The 25,903-nt window shown below is 41.0% G+C and overlaps 1 protein-coding gene and 1 long non-coding RNA gene across 5 annotated transcripts in view; one reads left to right on the top strand and one right to left on the bottom strand.

Annotated features, from left to right (window-relative positions):
- Nucleotides 1–12,338: 12,338 nt before the first annotated feature.
- The window catches only part of LOC130699942 (endocuticle structural glycoprotein SgAbd-1-like), a 69,827-nt gene continuing 56,262 nt past the window's right edge, over nt 12,339–25,903 (bottom strand). The window contains exons 2-4 of one of the 4 annotated variants that reach the window (XM_059497461.1): nt 12,924–13,041; nt 12,734–12,863; nt 12,339–12,651 (exon numbers count right to left, since the gene is read on the bottom strand). In XM_059497461.1, the coding sequence (XP_059353444.1) occupies nt 12,354–12,651; nt 12,734–12,863; nt 12,924–13,041 (546 nt within the window). In that variant the 3' untranslated portion in view covers nt 12,339–12,353. Of the gene's footprint in view, nt 12,652–12,733; nt 13,042–13,114; nt 13,156–25,903 lie in introns of those variants that run through there. The other 3 variants (XM_059497462.1, XM_059497460.1, XM_057521997.2) reach the window with 3 other exon arrangements.
- On the top strand, nt 15,987–16,592 carry LOC132088552 (uncharacterized). The gene is made up of 3 exons (XR_009422028.1): nt 15,987–16,214; nt 16,271–16,419; nt 16,477–16,592. It is a non-coding gene; the product is annotated as an uncharacterized LOC132088552 (long non-coding RNA).

Raw genomic sequence — 25,903 nt, 5'->3', positions numbered from 1 at the left:
TTGGGCAAACCACCGAAGTTGAGCACCATATTGACACGGGGAATGCTTGTCCGGTGAAGTCTGCGCCATACAGGGTGTCAGCATTCGACCGTCAGATTATTGCGGGAAAGATTGAAGAGATGTTAGAAGACGGTGTTGTCGAAGAATCTTTTAGCCCGTGGAGTTCGCCCGTCGTTTTAGTTCGTAAAGCAAAATGTGGTGACTATCGTTTTTGTATTGATTTTAGACGTCTAAATGCGGTAACGAAACGTGATGTTTATCCGTTACCTCGCACTGACGATGTTTTGGACAGGCTAGCAGGTGCGCAATTTTTTTCTTGTTTGGATTTGGCCAGTGGATATTGGCAGGTGCCTGTAGCGTTGGAAGATCGGGAGAAGACAGCATTTGTAACCCCAGACGGTCTTTATCAGTTTACACGTCTGCCGTTCGGGTTGAGCAATGCTCCGGCGACGTTCCAACGTTTAATGGATAGGGTTTTGGCTGGCTTAAAATGGCATATGTGTCTTGTTTACTTAGACGACATCTTGGTGTTTGGCCGATCTTTTGACGAGCACTTGGCACGCCTAGAGTTGGTGTTAACTGCTCTAGAGCGAGCAAATTTGACTCTGAACATTGACAAATGCGTTTTCGGCGCCACCAAGGTGTCCCACCTAGGACACGTAATCGATGCAGAAGGCATTCACCCGGAAGGCGAGAAAGTGCGCGCTTTGACTTCCATGCCTGTTACAAATTTAAAATCACTACGAGGTTTTCTTGGACTTGCGTCGTACTATCGGCGTTTTGTCCCTGATTTTGCGTCATTGGCTCACCCTTTGCACGCGCTCCTCAAAAATAATGCTGTTTGGCAATGGACGGAACGTCACGAAGGCGCAAAGATCAGTATTGTAGAGCGTCTTACGACTGCTCCTGTTCTGGCTCATTTCGATGACGCTCTGGAAGTTACCATTCAGACTGACGCAAGTCAAACTGGTCTTGGAGCAGTGTTGACGCAAGATGCTGGTGAAGGACATCGACCTGTGACTTTCATCAGCAAAAGGCTGTCGGACACCGAAACACGATATCACGCCAATGAATTGGAATGTTTGGCGGTGGTGTGGGCACTCAAGAAATTGCGTACCTACGTTTATGGGAGACATTTTTTTGTTAAGACGGATAGTTCAGCCGTCAAGTGGATGATGGAAAAAAGGGACTTAAAGGGGAAGTTTGCTAGGTGGGTGCTTGATTTGCAGGAGTTTACCTTCACGATAGAGCACGTGAAAGGTACGGATAATATTGTTGCGGACACACTGTCCAGGAACCCTGCCGACGGCATTGTTTCTCGGCCAGATGATTGTCTAGCAGTCACTGTAAGGGAACCCGAAGTCGGTTATGCCTCAAAAGAGCTCGCCCTCTTGCAACAACAAGACGGCCAGCTACGGAAAATATTTGTAGCATTAGACATCCTTACGCCCTGTACAATTTCCCAAGTTTTTGTCATCCGTAGTAAAATTCTGTATAAAAAAACATACATTCTGGCAGGAAGTTGCTACTCGTTATTCCCTCTATCCTTCGTAGAAAAATCTTGGAAGCATGTCATGATTCTCCTTCATCTCGACATCAGGGTGTGGAGAGAACTCTTTTTAAAATTAAAAGTCGATTTTGGTGGCCACGGCTGGATAGGAGCGTAAAAATTTTTGTACAATCTTGTTCTTTTTGCCAAACACACAAACACGCAATTGGTCAGGTGGTTGGCCGGCTCAAGCCCATCGTACCACCGTCTTCTCCGTTCCAGCTGATCGGAATTGATCACTTGGGCCCGTTTAAGGTAACTGCTTCTGGCCATCGTCATATAATTGTCTCCATAGACTATTTGTCGAAGTGGGTCGAGGTTGCTGCTGTTCCTGACACGTCGATAAAATTTGTTACGTCGTTCCTCGAGACGAACATTATCTTTCGCCACGGTACACCACAACGTATTATTAGCGACCAGGGATCAGCCTTTACGTCTCAGATGTTTGCCGAGTGGGTAACGCGCTGGCATATTAAACACATTTTGGCCACTGCAGACCATCCGGAGACCAATTGATTAGTGAAACGAGTTAATCCTATATTAACCCTTGCATTATGCGCCTTCGTCAACGCCGAACATACGGACTGGGACTTACATTTAGCAGCCGCAACGTACGCTGTTAATACTGCCCGCCAAGCCACAACCGAGGTAACGCCGTTTGAATTAGTGAATGGTCGTCCACCAGTCCTGGCCATAGAGAATCTCTTTCCTTGGCCAGAGAACGAACAAGAACCACATACCACTTTTTTGTCACGCGTTTCGGAATTGAGGTCGTCAGCTCGTTAGCGCATTGTGGAAAAACAGCGGAAAAGCAAGGAAAGAAAAGATCGAGTTCGGAAGCCGGAATCCGAGCTTCTCCATGGTGACCTTGTTCTAGTTCGACGGAAGCCTAGAAAGAAAAATTCCACCAAAAAATTTCTTCCTAAATTTGTGGGGTCATTCCAGGTGGTGCGGAAGCTATCACAAACAATCTACCTAGTCGAAGATCTGCCCGCGCAACGGAAGAAATCATCGTACAGGCGTTTTAACGTCCACGTCTGCCAGATTCGTCGCTTCCATGGTCGGTCGGATGTGGAGTGGGACGCTTCGGAAAATGTGGCAGTCGACGAGTCTTCATCTTCGTCATCTTCGAGCGACGCATCTTCGTCCGAGTCGGAAGAGCTGCCACAAGAAGACAGGCCAACAACAACTACTAGAGCTAGGAGACGGACAAAAAGGCCTGCGTGGATGAAAGACTACCACACATAACACGTACACGCTCTTCTTTCTCTATCGTGTTCGTTTTTGGGGTGGAGTTATTGGTTTTGTTACAGTATTTTTTTGTTTTTTTTTCTTTTTTTTCTTGGGGCGGGGGGTGATGATGTCATTTGATGTTTTGTTTTTCTTTTGTTTTGATAAATCGTTGTTTGTTTTCTTTTTTTTCTCTTTCTTCTTTATGCCGGGGATGTTATTTGTTATTTATTATTTTTTTGCTTTCGTAAATCGCCGTCATTTGGGTGGGTGTAAAGAGCCGTGAGCCTCAGGGAGAATTTTTTTTTTCTTTCATTCTCTCGTACTTTTTTTCTCTTCTTCAGTAGTCAGTAGTGTTTTTCCTTTTTGTTTTCTTTTTGGTTTATCTTCTTTTCTTCGGGGCCATTTCGAAGTTCCAGAAAACCCTCTGTGTTTTATTTGTGTTTTTCACGTGGAACTTCGAGTCAGGAAGAGCCGAATATTACGAGAAACCCTATATCCTATCATGTACCCCCATCTAGTGTCCCGATTCCACCTCCCCTTGTTAGATGGCAGACCGAAAGGTATGCGACGGGTCATCTGCTGTCAATCATGAAAAGCAGTTAGTTAACTCGCCGTCTACCAAGTGGTCCTAAGAAGGAGCTCCGCATATTGCTGGCTTCCCTTCGCGTAACCCCTAAGTGAATTGTGTTGTACCCCAATTGTGTAGTAAATATACTTGTCCCGTATATCCATCGGATTATTTCATCTTCGTCTTCCCCGCTATTCGCCGCATCATCCACTGCTTCCCACGGTCTGGGTCCGACGCCGGCAACATCCGTAACAGTAGACAACAATCTCAACGCGCAATCCTATTGATGGCGAACATAATGGCGAAAGTAGAGGAAAACAATAAACCAACGACATTCACACAGAGAAAGTGTTTTCATCCGTTTGTTTTGGGCACCGTGTGATAATTAAATAAAAAATATTGTTTAACACTAAACCAACGAAATAAAAAATTTTTAAAATAAACTCATCAGACAAAATTGATTGCAACGGTATATGGTATCGGGTAGGTAGTCCAATATTATCAGTGATCGGCAAATCACTTGAAAAATGATTTTTAAATCAAATCAAATCACATTTCAAAAATCACTAAAAATCAAATCAAAAATCAATCATTTTTCTAGAATTTTTTTCAAATCAAATCAAAATCAAATCAAAATCAAATCTTTTAGTCATGTAGAAGAAGTAGTGAATAAATAAGCAGAAACACTTTGAATTTGTAAATTTCCTAGAGTTTTTTGGCTATTTTCAGCAAAATCATGTACTCTAACAATTTGTCTCTCAGCCGGCTTCTTCTTGCGGTTAACACCAATGAAGCAATGCTGAAGAGACGTTCTACAGGGGCACTGGAAGGTACAGCAGTATTGTACTTAATAAAAATAGATTTAATTAATGGATTCCTGTCTAACATTGACAAACTAGTGTCTTTGTCAGACAAATATAGATCAATCTCATCTTTAGTTGGGGAGGTCTCATCATCAGTAAAGCTATAGGGATCGTTATTTGAGGACAAAGAAGCAGAAGGGACAACACGTTTAGAAAAACTATTAATTCTAGAATTTAATCTACTTCGGGCGTGTTTCCTATCATCTTTAGATGACATCCAGGTAAACTTGAATTTAGGATGGGAGACGGATGCCAATATGTAGTCATCCTTAGTGAAAAGAGCACCAAATATAAAGTAGGCAATACATTACATGGTCAGTAGGCTACTAATTTAGCAATACTAGTTACCTTTGCTCAAGTTTCTCAAGTAATTTGTCGCGGATTAAATTGCCCTTTTCCAGCACTAAGCCTTCAAGCTTAACTCGTATTTTGGTTAGCGTCGGCAAAACATGGCCCAAGAAACAGTTGTCCTCACCCTGAAGAAGATCCAGATAAATTGAAATAGGCTGCATTATTGCAACATATTCAAATAGGTATTCAAGATCTTCTTCGTTTATAGATGGGATGGCAAGCTGTTCGCATAAGGAAATCAGGAGTTTATGGTCAAGGTTTAGTACCACAGCCAAAGAATCGAACAAAGAATTCCACCTCGTTGGGCAAGGAGTTGGGAGATAACGACCTATATGGTGGCAAACCGAACGATTTCGAGAGATGAAAATTATACTGTTATATGATTGTGACACAATAATTGTACCTAGTATTTGTTTTGCCAGATCACTAGCTTTGGTACTTCTGCCACACTTGTTCCATAGATCTGTAACTCTTTTCAAAGCTCGATTGAAAAAAACCTTAAAAGACGAGTTAGATTTTAAGATAGCTTCCATATCGGTTGTTGCCAATAAGTTTAAAGTATGAGCTGCGCAACGAATATGAGCCGGTAGCCAAATGTTTCTGTCTTCATCGTCGTCACAAACAGTAGAACTTAGAAGCTCGTAAGAATCAATTTCTTCAATATTGTCATTCACTGACACGCTATCGACTTCCTCTCCAGCTAATTGGGATAGAATTTCTTCTGGAATTTCTTCCATGTCTCTGTCTGTTTCTATAGTTTCAACACAAACATTAGAACTGATTTCTTGGCTATTGTTTTCATCAGCAGAAGCCATGGAGGGAGAGGCAAAATAAACCCGCATAGCTTTGACGAAATTAGACCCATTGTCTGTGACAATATGTTGGACTTTTCCTGCAAGTTCGTAGTCGAGAATGATGGAATGGATGAAATTTGCGATTTTGTCATACGTATGACTTCCTATAAGTAAAAGTAAGTTATGGAAAAAAATCATGACATAATGTATATAATGTATAAAGTAATACCTATGAATCTCTTTAAACCGATTGCTGCTGAGTGGCGCTTTAATGTAATTCCATCTAGCCAATGGGCAGTCACACCCAGAAAACTTCTGCGCCTCGAACTCCAAATATCGGTAGTCAAAGAAACAACAGCTACTTTGCTAAATGTAGCCTTTAAATTGCTATGAAATTTTGCGAAATCTTTAGCGATCAAAGAGCAAAGAGTTTTGGACGAGAACAAAATAGTTTTTGAATTTAAGGCCTGCAACATCTTTTTGAAAAAATAGGAATCCAATGTTGATAAGGGTAAAGCGTCGGCTATGATGTAATCTAGAATTCTTTGGTTGATTTTTTCTTGCTCAGTTATAAGAAGTGGAGCTCGGACAAAAAACTCACTCGCCCTAGCTTTAGCTGCAATTTTTTGGCTATCAGTAAGTTTAGTCTTGGCAGGGGTTTCTACCCGTTTTCTTTTTTCAGATTTCTCTGCTAATTTATCCTTTTCATTTTGAAGCTTGAACGTGGAATATTCAGACGGGTGGATCTAAATAGCATAGTTTAAAGAGTCAATACTTTTGGCATAAAATTGTTTGTACCTGATCGTAGTGTCTCGAAAAATTGGTATTTGCACCTCGACGCCCAGAAATCAATTTCTTACACAATCCACACTTCCCACGAATGTTTTGGTTGTAAGGGGGAGTTGAATCAGTCAAATCTTTTGGAAAAACAAACAGGGAAAAAATACCCACCTTGAACCACAAGAAAGAATTTTGAGTCGAACTATGCTCTAAGCCAACAACATTCCCACATAGCACAATTCGGTCCCACGGACATCCGTGGTATATCCTATTTGGATAACGATGACATCTTACGAACATCCGTGGAATGGTTGGATGTCCATCGGATGCAGACGGAATATTAGAAGACCTTCCGGGAATATGCCGATTGATATCCGAGGGAAGTCCTGTTGGACGGGAAAAGAACATGCTCTGAAGATGTGAGAATTATGGAAATACCTTTGTTTAAGCATTCCTGGATAAAGTAAAGTATGAAAAATAAATAATGTAACACAACGATGGAATTATGGTGAGAAATTTCTTCGTATTGACATATACCGACATATAAGATACAACATGTAACTTTCAAGTTTGGAAGACAAATAAAAAACTGATCCATTTTAATAATCTACAGTGAGGGGCCTCAGTTAGGAACAGAGCAGGCCGCTGGACAGCATCGAGAGAAGCACATAGGCACTGAAAGTAATCCGGAACGGCACAGCACAGACAAAATCGGAAGACGGTAGTAGCCCACAGAGTAACAGAAGCACTAGTTGCTAACGAGAAAAGTTCCAAACGCGAAATTCACTTAATGTTACACGAAAACTGACGCAGCACATAAACACCACAGACGATAAACTACACCACGAACAACTAAACGATGACTTTGAAATGCTGAATCAGCATGCGAAAATGGAATTCGAAACTACCATTATTTATCATTTCCTTTTCGGGGAATCAAAAATCTTTTTATATAATAACTTGATTATTGAAGGAACGCTTAAACATTACAGTAAGTGTTTAAAGTGGAATGAATTCGATTGTTAAAGTAACGTCTGCTCGAGTGAGACATCAGAAGAATATCAGGCAAGTTTACATTTACTGTAGTTTATTTTGGTTAACGTTACATTTTTCTTATATTTAGATATCAGAGTTCGACAATTTATACTTAGAGATGAATGGGATTTAATTGCTATCTTCCAAATGATTTTTATATTTTTCTATTGAGGTTGTGGCTCCCCGAGCCAAAATGAACACTTTTCACAGTAAAAACTCTACACAATTGGTGAGTCCAACAGACAGTTTCATTAACATGTACGTTTCAGCAAACACTTTACGTGCTCTTCTTTAAGGTATTGATGGGGTTCTTGGCCGTAAATGGTTACCTATCTTCCCCATTTTAACACAAACAACTTTTGAAAATACCTGTTCCTTTATATTCTGAAGGAGACACTTTTCTGTGTGGATTGGGAGATAAAAACAGTCAGAAATCAATTGCCGAATGTATTTACTTTTATCATTATTAAGAATCCATCTACTTGTAGGATGAACGAGGAGATAAGGTATTTTAATCTAGTTTTGTTGAATAATGTTAGGAATTGTAATTATTTAATTAAAAAATAATTGAAAATTAAAATTATTATTGTAACGTATGTTGAAAATTAAATAAGATTTGAGGAGATAAATATATTGCAATGTACAATGTATTATGTAATATGTTAAACATTTTGTCATTTCATTCGCCATGGTCTAATTTTTAATCAAATAATTTTTTTCAACGACCGTTCAATTATATAACATCATTTTTACGTATGGTGATCTTTAACAAAGCTTTTTCAAGTTGAATCAAAACCTAAGAGGTCTTTTCGATATCGATTTAAAACATGGTTTAAATTCTCTTTTTTTAACAACGTTTATTTAGAAAAAGAAAAAAAAAATGAAACTCTTCTTTGCTGTTTTGATCTTGTTTTGGCACCTCCACCGGGCTTCAAATTCTAATCGACGGACATCCATGGAACTCGATATGGCGCAGGAACTAACATGTTAATCGGACATCCGACGGCAGAAATCTCAAAATCAATTTCATCTAACGATTCGTTTGAAGCCATGTTTTTATTATCCTCACAAACACTTCAGCACTAGATACTTTACTATAAACACTATGTTCTGTTATAATCCTGTCAAAAGGGAATAAGAACAATGGCTAATGGGCCTGTACTTAAAGTAAACCTAAACACTATTTGATTTTGATTTGGAATCGATTTGTGTGAACGATAAAATCATCATCAAAATCCCCATTTTAAAAATGATTTTTAAATCAAAATCATAAAAATCCGATTTAAATCGAGATTTAAATCATTTTTGATTTAAATCGTCCATGATTTGGCGACCACTGAATATTATATATAACAGTTTCATAATCTCAGAAACCATACTTTTTTGATTGACTTTCGTCCAGGCCGTTATAAATGAGAAACCACTGAACTGGTTTGCTAGTAGGTTGCAAACACGATATCCCTCGAGTGCATATTCCTTGTATACACTCATCGAGAGAGTATCATTTTCCTTGGTGATGACTGATGGATACCCACACGGCCATTGTATAATGCTCCTGTGCTTTCGTTGCGTAGTATTTGGGAGCATCGGTGTAGTAGCTTGGAGTAGCGTATGCTGTTGTGTAATACTCGGCTTCTTCGCTGTGTAGTGCTTGGTGGTGTCGTATAGGACGCCGGAGTGGTGTATAGTATCCAGAAGAAAACGAGCCCATTGGTCCACCCATGGACTCACCAGCCATCAAGATACAACAGCCAACAGCAGCCTTATGGCCTAGTTAGCTACAAGTGGAAAACGAATGCGATTTAATAAATGAATCAAACAAAGGGCCTTATCAAAATGGTGCAACTAATTGAAGGAAAAGTCAAAACTCTGAAAGAATCTACCACGAATTTATTAATAAAACGTGTTATTAAGTTTGAAAACGTGATACTTACCCATGATTGTAAAATAATGTAGACTTGATAGCGAACAGCTGTGTGACACTCGATATACTACCGTTGCTGTTCCATGAGCCCATTCGACGTATTCCATATTTGTTTTATCCTCATTTTATAAGAATTTTGCACCCCTAATGCACGCCACTAGCCTGTGGCATTGGTAATAAGAAATGAGGTATAATATTGTAACCCGTCCTTTAATGACGTTGTCATGTACCTGAAGACATTCTCTTCCCTTCCGGCTGTTGGCGATTGCGATTGAAACCCACATAATCTGTGAAAACTAGGGTATTCTCTACTGTTGCACAAATCGAAACCTTTCGCCTTGATTTTCACCAGTTTACAGGGGAAATAAAGATACGTCCTATAATGATAACGCCATGTCAAGCCTAGAATTACAGGATTAACAATAAATGACAAAAATGAATAATGACGATCCTAAATTTGCTTCAACTTATTTTTTCCCCACAGTTGCAATAACACAGAACATCAATCTTTTATTTTCTTTTTTTTTTTTTACCACATGCACCTTGTAATGACTGCATTCTGTTGTTTCTCACCACGTCCTGTTGGGAACTGGCAACCTGGCAGTTCAGCTCCCTAACATGGACGTGTACTCGCAGGCCCTGCAATTGTAGGAGCCACATGATTGCTGGGAAGAGACATAAAAATACAAGGTAATAAAGACCAAGTTACTGACAACTACGTTTCTTTATGAACTGTAAGTTGCAGCATATGCTTAAAGCCATAGCAAAATGACTAGATGCAGTAAATTATTTTTCTGAAATTATAAAAACATCTAGAAATTTTCAAATACACAAAATCTGAACGGCCGAGTTGTCCTGCCCGCATATGGAGCGGTCACGCGGAAACTTTGCCACCGTTAGTTCACGAACCAGTGTCTGTCTCAAGTAGTAGCCGATTTTGATTCTTATCAGTTTTCATGAGACAAATTAATAAATAAGTGAAACTATGGTGATGGTGATGCTGGGCGGCTTCTCATGTGACGTTTTTTTGTCTTAACACTCCTGAATTAGTAACTGGGGGGCTACTGTATTATGCAGCCGATTTGAAAAAGCAGTTGAGCATGTTGTGTTCCACGTGTGTTGCAATAAAAATCAAGTTGTTTTCTATGGGTTGGACGCCGCCCAGATGGCCTAGGTTAAGAGATGAGAGGGTGGAAATCGTAATAATGAGAGGATTATTTCCGTAAGGATAACCCCCCTCACCCACTCCATACATTAGGGAAATATCGTGAGTGTGTACCCCTCCCCCTGCGTGCTATTACGCATGATGGTAAAATCATTGGACTACGTGAGACTTTACTGTTGAAAGAAAAATCCGCTACGTTCAACTCGGTAGCTCATGTAAGGATTATTACGCATTTATCGTCGGTGCAACAATGGCCTGTACGTTTGGTTTGCGGCAGTTCAGCGACAACGAAAAGCGATTACTCAGTGTATTTAAATAAGGTCTTTCAGTGCATGTAACAACGTCAGCTAATACCTGGTACACCGAGGCCTTAAAAATCGTTAAGCTCATGCCGGATCTCTTGCCTTCAAATACGAACGTACTATGCAAGTTTAATTTACTGATGTGAAATAAAAGTATGATATGTCTCCATTTACGTTTAGCATTATTACGCAGGGCATGAACAGTTTGAAAAACGTTACTTCTCTGTGTGAGCATAAGTTTTGTCGATTTGTACACAACCGAAGGCAGGTCTCACACAAGGCTTCTTTGATGCATGGCGGAGAAAAGAATACCTTTGGCTTGATTGTTGGCTGAAAGCAATCAATGATAATATTATAAATACCATTGATTGTTGTTTGCTCCTGAAAAATTCCTGATGTGACACTACACAGCAGACGACTAAAGAAATTAGAAGATATGCGTGAATGTGCGGCTTACCTGCCACCTAGCGCCAAACCGAAGAGAAGTTTCCAAATTTTGTAGCGGGACTGCTAGATTCCCGTCACGAATGCTTGTTACACCCAGAGCTGCCGTAATCGCGATTGAAAATTAATCGCGATTGCGATTTCGATTAAAATTTTAATCGGCGATCAAATTATTTAAAAATAATCGCAATCGGCGATTAAAGTGGAAAAAATTAATTTTTAATCGCGATTATTTTTCGATTATTTAGCGACATCTATGAACGGTAGATGAGACTATATGAAAGTCTAATCATAGCTTTGTCATTTTTGTAGCAGACGCTTTTTTGAAATGTTCACTTTTTCAATTTTTTTCAATTTAAACAGTGTTAAGCTATTTTCTTACTGCTAGATGGCGCTCAAAAATAATCGGAAAAACAATCGCTAAGAAATTTAATCGCCGATCAAATTTTTTTCAACAGACGAATGATCGCCGATCATTTTTTTTGCGATTATCGACGGTTACCGATAATCGCTCAAGAAATAATCGGACGGCAAGTCTGGGTACAACTATGTGCGATGGCATACAGTGGCTAATATGGTGATGGACGTAGTCCGGCCATTTGGAGATTGTCTGACGCTAATTCCAGGTCAAAATGGCTTCAAGACTGTCGTAAAGATCCACATTAGCTACAATATGCTATTACACATGGCTGCACTCATGGTATATGGTGGCTATATTGTGATGAACGTAGTCCGACCATTTGGAGATTGTCTGACGCTCATTCCATGTCGAAATGCCTTCAAGACTGTCGTAAAGATCCATATAGTCTGAACAACCTTGGCTCGAATTGAAAGCGAACGCTGTACCCCTAAATGAAGGAAGCTAGAGTCAACACGGATTACCGACCGGTAATTCGACCGATCCCACCTTGTTTTCATGTTCCTTAAAATTAGCTCTATTAAATTTAAAATAAAAAATTTAGAGAAGCCTGTTCGTAAATATCTATACAGGTTAAGTTAATCATTCGACTTCATTGATAAATCTGATGCTAATTGCAAGGCGATAATGGATGAAAGAGTGACTTAAGGATCGGAACAGTTTGAATAACTTTAAATTGCGACTACGTTGGCTGGTTGCATTGGGAACCAGCACTTAATTCTAAATCGAAGAAACTATAGGTGCCCACGTCGATTATAAAATGTGGTTAAAGTTAATACGGCTACGACGCACAAACCCACTCCTTTCTCACGTGATTTTAGATTGACATTCATATTCACATGTATTTTTTGTACCGATAATACAAGAGATGCCAGTGCATTCAGAACATAAATTTAAATAATGTGTTCAGCCAGGATTTTATATAATTTAGTAAATCTTATAGCCTTTGCCGTTGAAAGGGATGTGAACAGGTGCAACTGGGAGCTCATATTCGTGGACGGGAGCGACGGGCAAGTGATCACCTTTTGGCTGGAATCCAGCTTCGTCAGCCGCCCAGGTCAAAGTGAACTTCTCGCCTTCAGGAGAAACCCAGTAAGAAGATCCCTTGTTGGTGTTGCCTAGGACTTCACCGTACGATTCTTTGCCGTAGGAATCGTAGGTGACTCCTTGCATCTTCTTCTGAACCTGAGACTCTTCGCGGGTGGTGTAGTCAGATTGGGCATAGCTATCGGTTGAAATAATAAAATTTGTCTAATGGTTATCTTTAGTTCTTAAAATAATGAGTATAAAGTATGAAATAGATTTACCTCCATTGGCTGCTGCCATCGAGATTGCGCTCGTCAGATTGGCTGGTGGCGGTGATGTCGGCGTATTTGTTATCCTTGTTGTAGCTGGGAGTAGGGTAAGCTGGTGCGGGGTAGACTGGTGCAGGGTAGGCTGGTGCAGGGTAGGCTGGTGCAGGGTAGGCTGGTGCAGGATAGGCCGCTGCGGGGTAACTAGGAGTAGTGTACTTCGGTACAGGGTAGCTTGGGGCTGGGTAGCCGGGTGCGTTGTACTCCGGCTTGTAGCTGGATGGAACAGCGGCAGCGACGGCCAAGAAAGCGGCGACGATGAACTGTCAGAAAATGTCGTTTTAAATATAAAGTTAATTTTATTTCAAAATAAGAATAAGAGATGAAATGCCTTACGAGCTTCATGTTGTATTAGGAGGGTTTGATAAACAACTGATTTTCTGAGTCCTTCCATCCTGGACTTTTATAGTCGAGTGAGAGGCAAAGAGCATTCAGTTGACCTAGTTGTTTTGGCAGCTAGATTTCGCCAGAGCAAATTAGGTTTTGGGCGTTGAATAAAATACCTTACTTTCGCTTTTCACGTTAACCACGGTGCATTTTTTATTTTGTTTGGCTGGTGAAGGATTTATTTTGTCTCCTGGTCTTTGATGAACAGAAATCAATATCGTGTTATAGGAGTATTCACACGTCTGTGTCTATGAAATACAAATAATATAATTTATCTTACTAAAATCAGGTTGGGTGAACGATAATTTGCTCAATTCCGACCCGTGATTAGACCATCCGATTTTTCTATTTGGGTTTTTTCACATGTAATTGTTGTTCTAGCGTAACAGAAATTCTATCCAGCAGACATTAAAGGAAGTAAAGAATAAAGTTCATTTATTAAAATTCCCAATTTTGTTTATTTTGTTTTCTAAGTTTAACATTAAACGTAAGCTTTTCCCATAATGAACCGTAGCCTTTTATCAGTGGTAGTTAGATCATCTATTGACAGTATAAAAGACTTGATAAAACAATTTATGTTTGGTAACGGTGTGGGTTCGCTAACGCCGTTACTGCGTGTATATGCCTTACTAATGTTTATCTAATTCTAATTGCAGGTCTGGGAATGACTGGAAAGAGTGACGCAAAGGTCGTGCCAGGTAAAACAACGATGAGCTGTGACCACGCTGGCTGGTTCCATGGAAAGCAAACGCTATCAACTCTAAATGGAAATTAGGTGTCCACATGAATTATAAACGGTGGATTAATACGGATATGGCAACCAAACCCACTCTTTTCTCACGTTACAGGTAAGTTAAACTTCAAAAATATTTTTTATGAGTGTTTAATAATTTTATAGTTGTCACTAACAAAAATTTTACCGAACCGAAAGAGTTAGAGTAGTGTGTGATTCCATAAACGACGTCCACAGCATGACCATCTATGACAACGAAACGTGTAAAGCTGTCCACCACTTTGTAGAAATAAAAGACATTTTGCTTACGTTGACGGCATTTATATTTGCATCATGCGTTCTATGTACAGATATAACTTATAGGACATGTTTTTAATATTCAATTACATATCGGGAAAGCTAGTAAGTATCGTGGCTCACGATAGCTATTGTTGCGAAAAAATTCTGCACGGTCGGCCTAATCCGACGCAGCGCAAAGATGGTTTCTTCATCGGTGGACGAGAGTTGCCAAAAGAAGAACTGAAATCTCCTATGCCCAGAAAAATGTCGTAAAGCAAATACCACGTCTGAATGGAGCTTCTGGTGAAAACACACAAAGAACTATCGTGGATGTCTGCTAAATTTTTAAAAATCCTTCTGCCGATGTTAATGGAAAAGATAATCAGTTGCGATGTATCGCATGAAAATCATGCAACTCGTCATTCGTGAAAAATAACGATATTTGGAACGCAAGCCTCGCCTCGATGCGACGTTTTTACGGCAATCTGAGCTGCGTTGCAGTGTCTTTCATATGGGCTTTATTCACACTATACAACACGTTGCCGTGAAAGAAGGGAAAAAAGCGTAAAATAGGGTGAATAAGATAAACGGTAGCGCATGATAAAAAGTGACGAATTGCGCGGCAAAATACGCTTATAATATGAAACAAATGGTTTTACGATGGAATTCAAAACTATGTCTGAGAATAAGAAAAATTGACAGTGTTATATTGGATAAACAGCAAGGCATGTCAAAAGTTCAAGTCAAAAGGTACATTATATTTGTTGAAGCCCAAGTAGTTGGAGGACCTATTTGGGGCTGGAGAAATCAGATGTTCAAAAATGAATTTTTTACGACAATTTCGATTTTTACGACAAACGATTTCAACAGCAAACCTTTGCGTAGTCCAAACTTCCCAAGCGCCGCTGCAGCGTTTGAAAAAAAGGGTGAAAAAAGGGTCTTAGCGCAACGAAACATTCCGTTACAGTAGGAGAAAAAGGCCATTCGCGCAACGAAAGCTTTCATTGCAATAGATTGCACCAGCACTGTAGTCTGTTCTCCATACGGAAGTATGGAGATTTTGTTGACAACCCGGCGCTGCCAAAGACTAGCAGACGTACCTAATCGCATCACAGCTCTCAATCAAATATATAATTTTTTGTATTCAAGCTGTGACAATCACTTTCTGTTTAGGCAATAGACGTATGGCTAGATATACGTGACGATGAGGTTAAGAAACCAGTTCTTAGCCTAATTTCATAGTGCTCTATGATCGTGGGTAAATTGGTTTAATGCTTAAATTAGATTTATCGTTAGTATTGACGTATTTCTTTTTTTTTTTTTTGGAAAGAAAGGTGTCTAAACGAGTATACCGCCTTTTTTGTCACCCCAGCCAAATGCGTTTTCAAAGGGATAGTTTGGCAATTGTTTCAGCACTAAGAAAAAGTCCATTTCAAACTGGCCATCATCTTGGCATAAAGTTTGATCTCCAATTACTACTTGAATGGCAGTGTTTAAATGAAAACTGGAACAAACTAGAGAAAAATGGGATACTGACATCTGAACAGATTAATCTGTTGGTTGAAGCTACAAATAACAAATCAATAAGAAGTCCAAGTGGAAATTTCCCTTGTGCATGCTGCGATGGGGAATGTGAGTTAAAATGTCAAAGCATGTCCCAAAGCTCAATTGGATCTTTATGTACTGAGAAACTAGTTATAAAATTTCGTAACACATGGACATGGAACAAGGTTGCTGGTAGATTTGATTTACATTTGTTACATTATTATTTGTTGGTTGAAGATTACTCACCTTTTATTTTTAGGTTTGAGGGATGTGATAGAATGTAGAAAGAATCTTGAGACACAGTTAGAGGATCTCTGCATCAGATCTTCACAAAGCAGTTTGAATCTTCAAAATTTAACGAAGTAGCTCATCCTTTTCCCGTCGATACATTGAACAGGTGAGGAAAGTTCGCCTTGCGGAGGATTCAAGAACTCGAGGGATTGAAAATCTGAATAAAAACGAACTGGATAAATCTAATGTCCAGAGAAAATGGTAGTAGTCTTTCCTTTTAGTCTTGTTTTCTTACAACTGTAGACTGTACATGCAAGGGTGTATGAAGAAATAGCCAGCATTTCATCAGAGAAGAGTAAAAATCCTGCGTCGTCACCTCACACAATTGTCGCTACCTTAACTGAAGTAGGATCTAATGCTGCACTTAACTTTCTGTTTGCATTTTTCCGTCGCGTATGGCAATCAGGTAAACATAAGATTCTACTATAGCCGGCAAAATGTTTAACACCTTGTTTTGCAATAGGCGAAGAGGGGGTTGCCTGGTTTGAGATGCTGATTCACGCACTAGAATCACATCGCAGTTGACCTCTCGCGTCTATCTTTCACCTTCTACATCAAGTGGATAATAGCACATATGACTCTGATTCAGGTTGCTCAACAAATCTGTCTCATTTCTGCGTTCCATTTTTTCGAGTACGGATTTTTAATTTTTTTAAAACTTTCCTACCAACAAAAATTACGGGAACTCCTCTTCTTATTTAGAGATAGTTTATGTTCCATTCCTCTATGGGATCGACAAGTGGCGCTACAGCTTCTTTTAGAAGTCAGCATTTAGCGTGGAAGTCTCGTCTGTGTTTTATATGCTATACACGTTCTGCTCGAATTATGGGACGTATTGTATATTATCGTGAATTTTTTTTTGCCACCCCCATATCCTAGGGCTAGGCCGCGGGTAGGGACACTCCATGCGTGCGATTTTAGGGGTGATCCAATATTTTATGTCTATGATTTATTTCATAGAATCCTGAACGGATTTGACATAAATAATTGGAGTTAAAGAGCATTCCTTTATCTTTCGAATGCAACAAACCCGGTAATAGTAAACACCACAACAACTTTTTTTTTATGTTGTTTAAGGTGCCTCCCGTGTGGCGTTGCCATATCGGGAACGGGTCGTCCTAGGAGACCAAAATTAGCACCGGAAAATTACTTGAGTAGATGAGGGGACTTTGACTTGGTTCAGCAGCGTTTGTGAAGTTCCTGAATTCCTGATTTCCAGAAGAAATTTAACACCAGATCCCTGATCTTGAGTTTGGCGTGGTTGTCACAGTTTTGCGGTGGATGAAGAAGAGTGGACAGGTTCAGCTGCAGTTTGAGCTCCGATAGGAAGCTTTTTAGCTCCTCTCTTTCGGCAGCGACGTAGGGACATTCTATTAAAAGATGGGAGGGAGTTCCCTGTACAGGACATCCATAGCTACAGTTTGGGGATACAGAGGGATCAAATTTCGAGACACGAGCGTTTAAACGTAGCCGGTTCGAGCGGAGTTTGTGGAGAATGCTGTTTTTAAGTCTGTCAGGATGCACCATCCAAGGCTCAGGAGAAAGCGAGTTCCTGGGGTGGTAATCAAAGAAACCATGGTGACTCTCCAGGTATGAAGTCATCAGTTTGGACCAAGCTCTGCGGAATACATTTGATGCGAGTTTAGACGGGTCGGCGTAGTCGATTTTTTTACAGCTGGGGTCCGTTCTTGCATCGTTTGCCAGACGGTCCACAAGTTCGTTTTCTGGGATACCTACGTGACTGGGAATCCAGTAGAGAACAACCTTGCGAAATCCTGCTTGGCTAGATGGGAGTATGTTGTAGTGATCGAGGTGCCAGGCAAGTCTATTCTTCAAAATTCTTTCAAATCGTTTTCCAAAGCAGGAGGTAAGAGAGATTGGCATGTAGGAGTCCAGGTCCTTGCAATCTTTCCACTTTTTAAGAAGGGGGATAATGTTTGACGTTTTCCAATCGACTGGGCAGTATCCGTTGGCTAGCAAGATGTTGAAAAGGTGAAGAAGGTGGCTTCTATTTGGGGCGTTCAGATTGGAAATGATTTTGTTGTGGATAAGGTCGGGGCCTGTGGCATTGCTCTTAGACACTTCAAGAGCAGAGGTAAGTTCGTCAAATGTTATTGCTTCATTTAGAGGATTTCTAATATCTTTAATGGCGATTTTGACTTGCTTCAGGAGGCCCTTTGAGGTTGCGTCGCTTTGAGTATTGGAGTTGGAGATGTGACCGGTGAAGTGGCTTATGAACCTATCCGCTAGAGCCTTGTGTTTATCGGACAGTGGAACCGTTGGAGGGGCTGGAATGTTGGACCATTTATTGAAATTGTATTTTTCTTGCGCCAAGCAAGCTTTTGGTAAAGTTCCAGACTTTTTTCATATTGGTCGTTTTATTGATGTCTTCCACTAGGTTCTCCCAGGACTGATTTCTTGCGTTGGGTAATGTTCTCTTAAGCAGGGCTTCAATCTTGTTGAGGTATTGTTTGTGTAACAAAGCCAAATAGACATCTTCAACATATACTTCTTCTTCACATCTTTATTAATCATCAAGGGTGAACATATTAATTGCACCGCAACATACGCAGCGCAGGTGACCTAGATGAACACCTGCTAGCTAGATGACGCATCCATGTGTCATCAGCATCACGCCGCTTATAAAACATTTTGATTGGCGGCACGGGCGACCCATCATCACACCATTATCACGCCATTTTAAACATCTTTGATTGGTGGCAAATACTCGCACAGCAACTCACCAATTTGCCAATATGCAAAGTTTCCTGATGAACCCGGAATCTGAAGAAAGTCAGTCTCCGACGTGTGCGACTTCAACAGTCGGTTTCAAATCATGTGGAGCCTCCCTTAATTGACCGCCGAATTGTGTTACATTTTTTGTCTTACACTTGTTTTGTTCTCGTGTTCAACTCGTGCTACCACGGTAAGCTTATATTACAATTATCTCCCTTCACTTCTAGTTTCCCTATTGTATCGCAAGACGATTCTTATATTCTTTATTCAAATTCCCCTTGTATTCTAATACCTAGCTTAGGAAAATATATTCATCATTGTGGGTAAAACGCCTCTGAGTTCAGTATATTTTTATTGTCTTAATTCCGTAAAGTCAGTCTTCCCACACGGAAAGATGCTTTACATTTGTTTGCGGCCGACGGTGTTAGCAGCCAATTCCTGCACGCCAGGCGACTTTTAGCAACGATTTTACTGCAGTCTGCAGTCCACCAAGGCCTTAGCTTCTCCTGTTTTTGGACATTTTGGGACCGTGGTGAGAATAACTTCAAGCTTTCATTAATCAATATGGATTTGAATGTTTTTTAGGCCGTGGACGGGTTGTCAATGTTAGTGAAGTTGCTTGCAGTCAGCGAACTGTTGATGGCTTCGTTCCATGAACTCCATTTTCCAGCCCTAAAGGTCCAGGCTTTGCTAAGGGGTGCTGTTGGGGTGTGACACAACAGTGAGATGAATATGGGAAGATGGTCACTGTTCCAATATGGACCAGTCGCGATGTTCTCCGGGAAACCCAGATCAGTGGTTACAAAAGTGAGGTCAATCGTGGATCCGCGGCTGGACCTGGCGCATCTTCTGGTAATTAGGTTTTTTGGAGTAGCTAATACCCAGTTTGTGTTTTCGTGTAGGAACTCTAGGATCACTCTGCCTCCTTGGTTGTCCTCGTGAGTGGACGACCAGAGACGTTGGTGAGCATTGAAGTCACCACCCACGATAGCTGGTCCAGAACATGAATTGAGAATAGATGTAACATATTCTGTGTTGTAATTGTTGCCGTTGGGAAAGTAAACTGAAAGGATGGACACTTCACTTGCGAGTAAGTTATGTATTTTAATGCCTAAAACTTGGATATTCCGATTTACAGTTACAGCTGGAAGATGTGAGTAGTGGATGTGTTTTTTGAGGATGATAGCTACTCCGCCGTAGCCGTCAGGTCGATTTTGGTATACTAGATTGTATGAAGAGAGTTTTCCGATCATGTGAGCAGCAACAGACCCATTCCAATGAGTTTCATTGAGAGGAACAACTTTTGCGTTGAGACTCGCCAGATGTTGAAGAAATAAGTCTTTTTGTGTACCTTTTAAACCGTTGGCATTCCATTGGATGATTGCTGGACTAATCATCGAGAGTGTCATTAGCAGGCTCCGGGTGCGTCGAAGTTGAGTCGCTTGTAGAGTCAGTTGGAATCTGCACGATTACGTGGTCGGTGAGGAGAGCTTGTTTTTCTGCTATTGTAAGGACTTAAAGTTAAAAATAAGTTAGTTAAGTATTTCGTATATTGTTCATGTTGCTTTTTTTTACCCTCATTGACCTCCTTTTACTCGAATTTCCCTTTTATTACCTTTTCCCGTTTGACCGAGGTGTCAACGACACCAACCTTATCAGTTGACCTCGCTTCCCCTCTTGACACTCTTTTTCTGATTTATTTATTAGCGTCCCCACGCTAACTTTAGCGTCCCCACGCTAACTTTAGCGTCCCCACGCTAACTTTAGCGCACCCACGCTAACTTTAGCATCACCAAGCCAAAGCGTGGTATAAAACCCACGCCTGAGCTGTGCCTTTTTTTTAGTCTTCTCGCGCCTTGCCATCCGTGTAGTCGTGTAGTAGTGTAGCAGCGTTTTAGCCACGTTCGAGTATGTAGCTTGCCTTGTGTTAGAGTGTATTAGTTATCTTGTGTCGCGTAACCCTGACTGTGAGAGTGAATACACTGTGACCCAACACACATCTACCGTGTTCCTTAATCTACCGCTACGAGCACCGGCCGAGGCGCTGCTCCCACTCTGTCCGACGCCGCCCTCCGTTCTTCCTGACGCCGCTGCCGTGCTTCCGACGCCACCCTCCGTTCTCCCCGACGCCACCGCCGTGCTTTCCGACGCCGCCTTCCGTTCTCCCCGACGCCGCGCCGTAACATCTCCGACCCGCCAGAGCCATGGCCTCCATGTAAGTATCCTCACGCCCTCATCCTTCTTAACTTTCTACCATTGTTATCATATCCGTGCAGCCGACGTGACCGGCTGGCGGATCCTAACAAACCTTATTTGTGTACCACGCACCAAATGCTGACCAGAATACTAGATTAAGAAATTAACCTGACCGTTGTCAGTATTGTTGCGTATGGTAATCTCCCAGTCGCGTCAGACGTGACTGGGATTCGATTATTGCACTATGTAGTTGCACATTTCTTCGATCAGTGGAAGGCGCGGAGCTAATCTCGCAATCGTTGGAGCTAACGTTTCGATGGACGATTTCAAGGATGTTAGGAGTTTGGTATTCGCGTTACAGTTTTCTTGGATCTTGAGAGCAACAGAAATTGGAGTGCAGCTGTGGAGTTTTCTTTTGATCCCCGAGATTTCTGAATGGAGTTTTTCTAACTCCTGGGTTAAGCTAGTGATCTTGGATTCTATGGCTTCGTTTTGAGGGGATGGGTAGCTATTCCCTAAATGCACGCGAGCGGCCGACTTTGTAGAGAGAGTAGAAGGTTTGAGGAAGGCTTTGCTAACCGGTGTATCATTTGATGAGCATGGTCGTAACTTTAGAGCTTCGTGGAATGAAATATTTTGAGAATGGGCTAGGTTTAGGATGTGAGCTTTTTCCCGATAGGTGAGGCAGTTCTTATCGTCTGCCTGGTGGTACTTGCTTCCGCAGTTGCGGCATAGAGCTGGGGCTGAGCATAACGGAATAGGCGCGTGCGGTGTGGCACAATTTTTGCAGTGTGGCTTTTGGCGGCAGTTTCGGGCAGAGTGACCTAAGAGACAACAAAGGTTGCAGAGTAGTGGGCGTTGTCGGAGCTCATGAGTAGTGAACGATTGATTGGCTATCAAAACCTTTGCTGGGGGTGGGCAGTTGAAAGTGAGGATGATAGTTTCAGTAGCGATGAGAGTGTCGCCAACCTTCTTCTGTAATCTAGAGCCTTGATCGCTCCGTACGACGCTAGCTCTGCCACTATTTCCTCTTCTGAATCGTCAACTGAAACACCGAAGATAATTTTCCTCGGCTCCATTTCCCGTCTTGTACGTGATGTCTGGACGCAGATGGAACTTAATTTTTTTAAGGCAAGGAGTGAGTTCCTTGTCGCCTCATCCGGGGGAACGACTAGTAAATCTCCGCTCGCGGTGACACGATGTGAGGCTGTCGGGAATGAGGCAGTCAGGGCAGACATCAGTGACTTACGATCTTTGATGGATAGTAGTTTGAAGCACTTGTGTTCGGATGAGGATATGATGACAGGTAATGGAGAAGGAGATGGCCGATGATCTGTGGAAAGGTGGCTGTCGATGGGTGAAGATGAGAAATTTCTTGGACGCTTCAATGGTGTGGGCTCGAATGGAGGACTTAAGTCCATTTCTAGCGCGTCTGCGTTCATGACAAAGGTATTCATTTACCGGCGCGAGTTTTCAGAGAGCTACCTCTAAGGTGTGCGGCGGTTCGAACGAGACTGCCACAACAACCTTTCCAACACGAGAAAATTTTCACGATTAACGATGAGAGGTTAAAACGTGTATGCTGCCATGATATGCGTCTTGTGAATTTCTCGTCTATGCTGCAGTTCAGTACTAAATCGACAAAAAGTTTAGCAGTAGTAATGCCTGAAAACAATTTCAGCTACGTATATTACTGCGGCGATGGCGTATTAAACAGCAGAAACTTCATTTATAGGGCACAACATGCGGAGCTCAAGTTCTTTCGTGTAAAGCCTTGTTTCCTTCCGTACTGTTTATCGCAGTAACTTAGCGTAAATATCTCATTTGTAAAATTTTTGTAATCTATAACTATTGTATAATGTAAACTTTAGAGCTTTAAAAGCAGACACATTTCTGGCTGCTTTTACGTAGTGAGTTCCGTCGGGGGACGCTTCGCATATCGGGTAAATTGGTTTTTGACGTTTTGATTCGTTGCCTTATTTTGTTGAAGAAACTACGAGTATATCAACTTCGTAAAACATTAGTTCTAAATCTAATGTTGACAAAACTAATAATAACTTTAATCACACTCCGTTACCAAAAGGTTTTATTTACTTCGACGGTTGGTCAGGCCATTTTTGTTAGTAGCTGATGATGCATTAACTCCAAGTGCCTGTCCGACTGCATTGAATGAAGAACTGAAAATTATTTTGTACTACTTGATTTTAAGAAGTAGGTAACTGTAGCATACTTTAGGTGTGTTGTTTCTACACGAGTGTCACCACTACCAGAGGTCATCTTGTAATTTTTTACTTTAGATTAGAATTGCTATACCTGAATGTAAATACAAATTATTTAGCAAGTTAGAATACATTCACTTTACATAATTTTGCAACATATTTTGTATGCATGTGGCTTCGAATTTAACATCATACTTTCTTGCAGACATTAAGTTCTATTAACAAAAGAATTGTCATATTAAGAAATCGATATATGTCAATATTATGATGGAGACATACAGTGTTAAGCTTTCAATGTCTGCTCTGGTCTAGATGTTTGTCTTAGTAGTTGATAAGGTATTCTTTTAAATAAACACTCCTCATTAATCTTTCCACAAACAATCTGCCACTGAATTTATTTACTTATTATTTTAAGTTTACCATATGTGCTGTGGTGAAAGAGTGATCATATAAAACCCAGCAAATTTGAGGATCTGTGGCCTGTACGCTCCTGCAATGGATAAGGAAAGGTTAAATTAATTTTCATTTGGTGCTGGGCTATTGCACTAGGGTAATCTTTTCTTCATTTACCATTTCTTCAAATCTATGAGAATCTTCATTCGATGCCTTTGCCATTCTGGTTGGGCTGTACTGAAAAAAACTATCCTTCTACCAAAATAGAACTCTTTTCAATCATAAATGAGATTAATGGACGTTTGATTCCTTTCCTTCTAATTCCAAACTGGAAAAAAAAACAACAGATGTAAGAGTTTCATAACCCACTTGATTATTTTCTCATAGTAGCATTCAAATTTCTACTGTAAAGTAGTGAAAGTGAAGTGTGCTTTTAACGTATTCCTCAACTTCTTTTCCAGGTAGAGGAATATATTCCTCATGAGTTTTTAAAAAAATCTTTTGTTAAATTATGTGGGAAATCCGTGCTTGGTTGTTATTTTTACTGGCAGATGGCATGGCGAAATATCGGTATCATATTTACATATCGGATTTTCCGATGTGATATATCATATCGGTTTCAGCCGTGTTTTCCGATATGATATATCGATAGTCGACATCCCTACTGTAAAGCGATAAGTTGCTTTGTAAGCGTAATAAGCCACGCTCTTACGTTTCAAAGCGTGGAACTGGGTAACGTGTTTCAACGTTTCATTTGGTGATTCGCTATTAGTTTGATAAAAAAAATATTGAAATCGCGTAACTTGAAAGAAGACCGGTCAGCCAATGTGTTTTCGTAATAATTTACGCTTTGGCTAACAATTGGGGCCGATGTTCGGTAAAAAGCCAGAAGAAATGCGACGCGTAGGCTCAGTAGAAATATGAATGAAATAAAAACCAAAAGAATGAAAAAGGTTAAAAAGTAAATGGCACACTATTGGTTTATGTCGAACCTTCCATTGGATGTAACACAATTAACAAATAATAGCAAACCGCTTGCGATAGGTTTCACAAGTTACACGGACTTCAAGCAGACGACAAAATACAAGGACGCCATCTTTCATCCTAATTTATAACCACAAAATGTAAGTTTTTAAAACAATTGCAAATTTTTAAAAGGGGGACGTGCATTTACGTGAACTTGTTAATTCTATTTCTATGGCGCTAATTGTAACGCGTAGAGCGGAAAAACAAATTACGGGTGGCACGAGAGAATCAATTTTGTACCCACATAAAATAACACAAATGCACGAGAAATAATGTGTGTACATACTGTAGCTGTTCTTCATCATGTCGGTTTCTTCTTGCATAGTTCTCTAGTTTTCCTCAGTGTTTTCGCGTACCACTTCTCGGCTTAAGTCTTCACCGCCTCTACCACCCTATGGTAAGACCCTCTGCGTTCCAATACCTCCACCATCAGGCCGTCCCAAAATTCAGGTAAGCAAGCATTGTATCATCGATATGCCCGATGAGGTGGAATCCGAAGGCAAATCGGCCTCTTATGTCCGTTACGGCCCAATGCCGCAAGGAGGCGGTAACTCAGGCATCGACGCTTATTGGAACCGAACTCCACCTCTAGCCTTTGTACCTCCACCGCCTTAATGGCCGCCTGTCTCGTACGTACCACCTCTGCCACAAGCGCCACCACCAAATTTTGTACCTCCGCCGCCTTGCTGGCCGCCCGTTTCGTACGTGCCATCTCCGCCGCAAGAGCATACAGCTGAAGCTCGTGTCTGCGAATATGCACCACAGACAACGTTGCAAGAGGTATTCGTAGTGAAAGACGGCGACGATCTTATAGACCTGAACACTGAAGCCTCACCGTATGAACCTACCGGCCATTGGGTTCGTGACGCGTCCAATTATCGTGAACGACCGCAAAATGTGGCTGAGCATGGTTGCCCAGCAGGCGATGGAATACCACTCTCAAGACTTGCTTGGCCTGGCCCCATGTCTTCACTGACGAACGGGCGAAGGACTGCCCAAGGACCTAACATACCATATATGGGGGGTTACTATGCTGAAACGGAAACGTCCCCCCCCCCCCCCCCACCGGTCAAAGAGGCCACTCCATTCGTCGAACAGAGATATGTGCCTCTCAATCCTCAATATCGGAATAATCCATCCTGGGTAACTCAACCACCTGGACGCGTCGTCTTGAACTAAATTCGCTTTCCCTAAAAACGAAATTAAATTCAACTTTGCAGATATGCAACTTGAATTTATGTCCACCGTTTAGCGAAATGTGACTGATATTCATTTTTTATTTTTCCCATCACTGTTCTGTCAGCCGAATATTCTTATCTT

This window comes from Daphnia carinata, unplaced genomic scaffold (genome assembly GCF_022539665.2).
Source record: "Daphnia carinata strain CSIRO-1 unplaced genomic scaffold, CSIRO_AGI_Dcar_HiC_V3 NW_026453105.1, whole genome shotgun sequence".
NCBI lineage: Eukaryota > Metazoa > Arthropoda > Branchiopoda > Diplostraca > Daphniidae > Daphnia > Daphnia carinata.
This window is presented reverse-complemented; position numbering and strand designations above follow the sequence as displayed.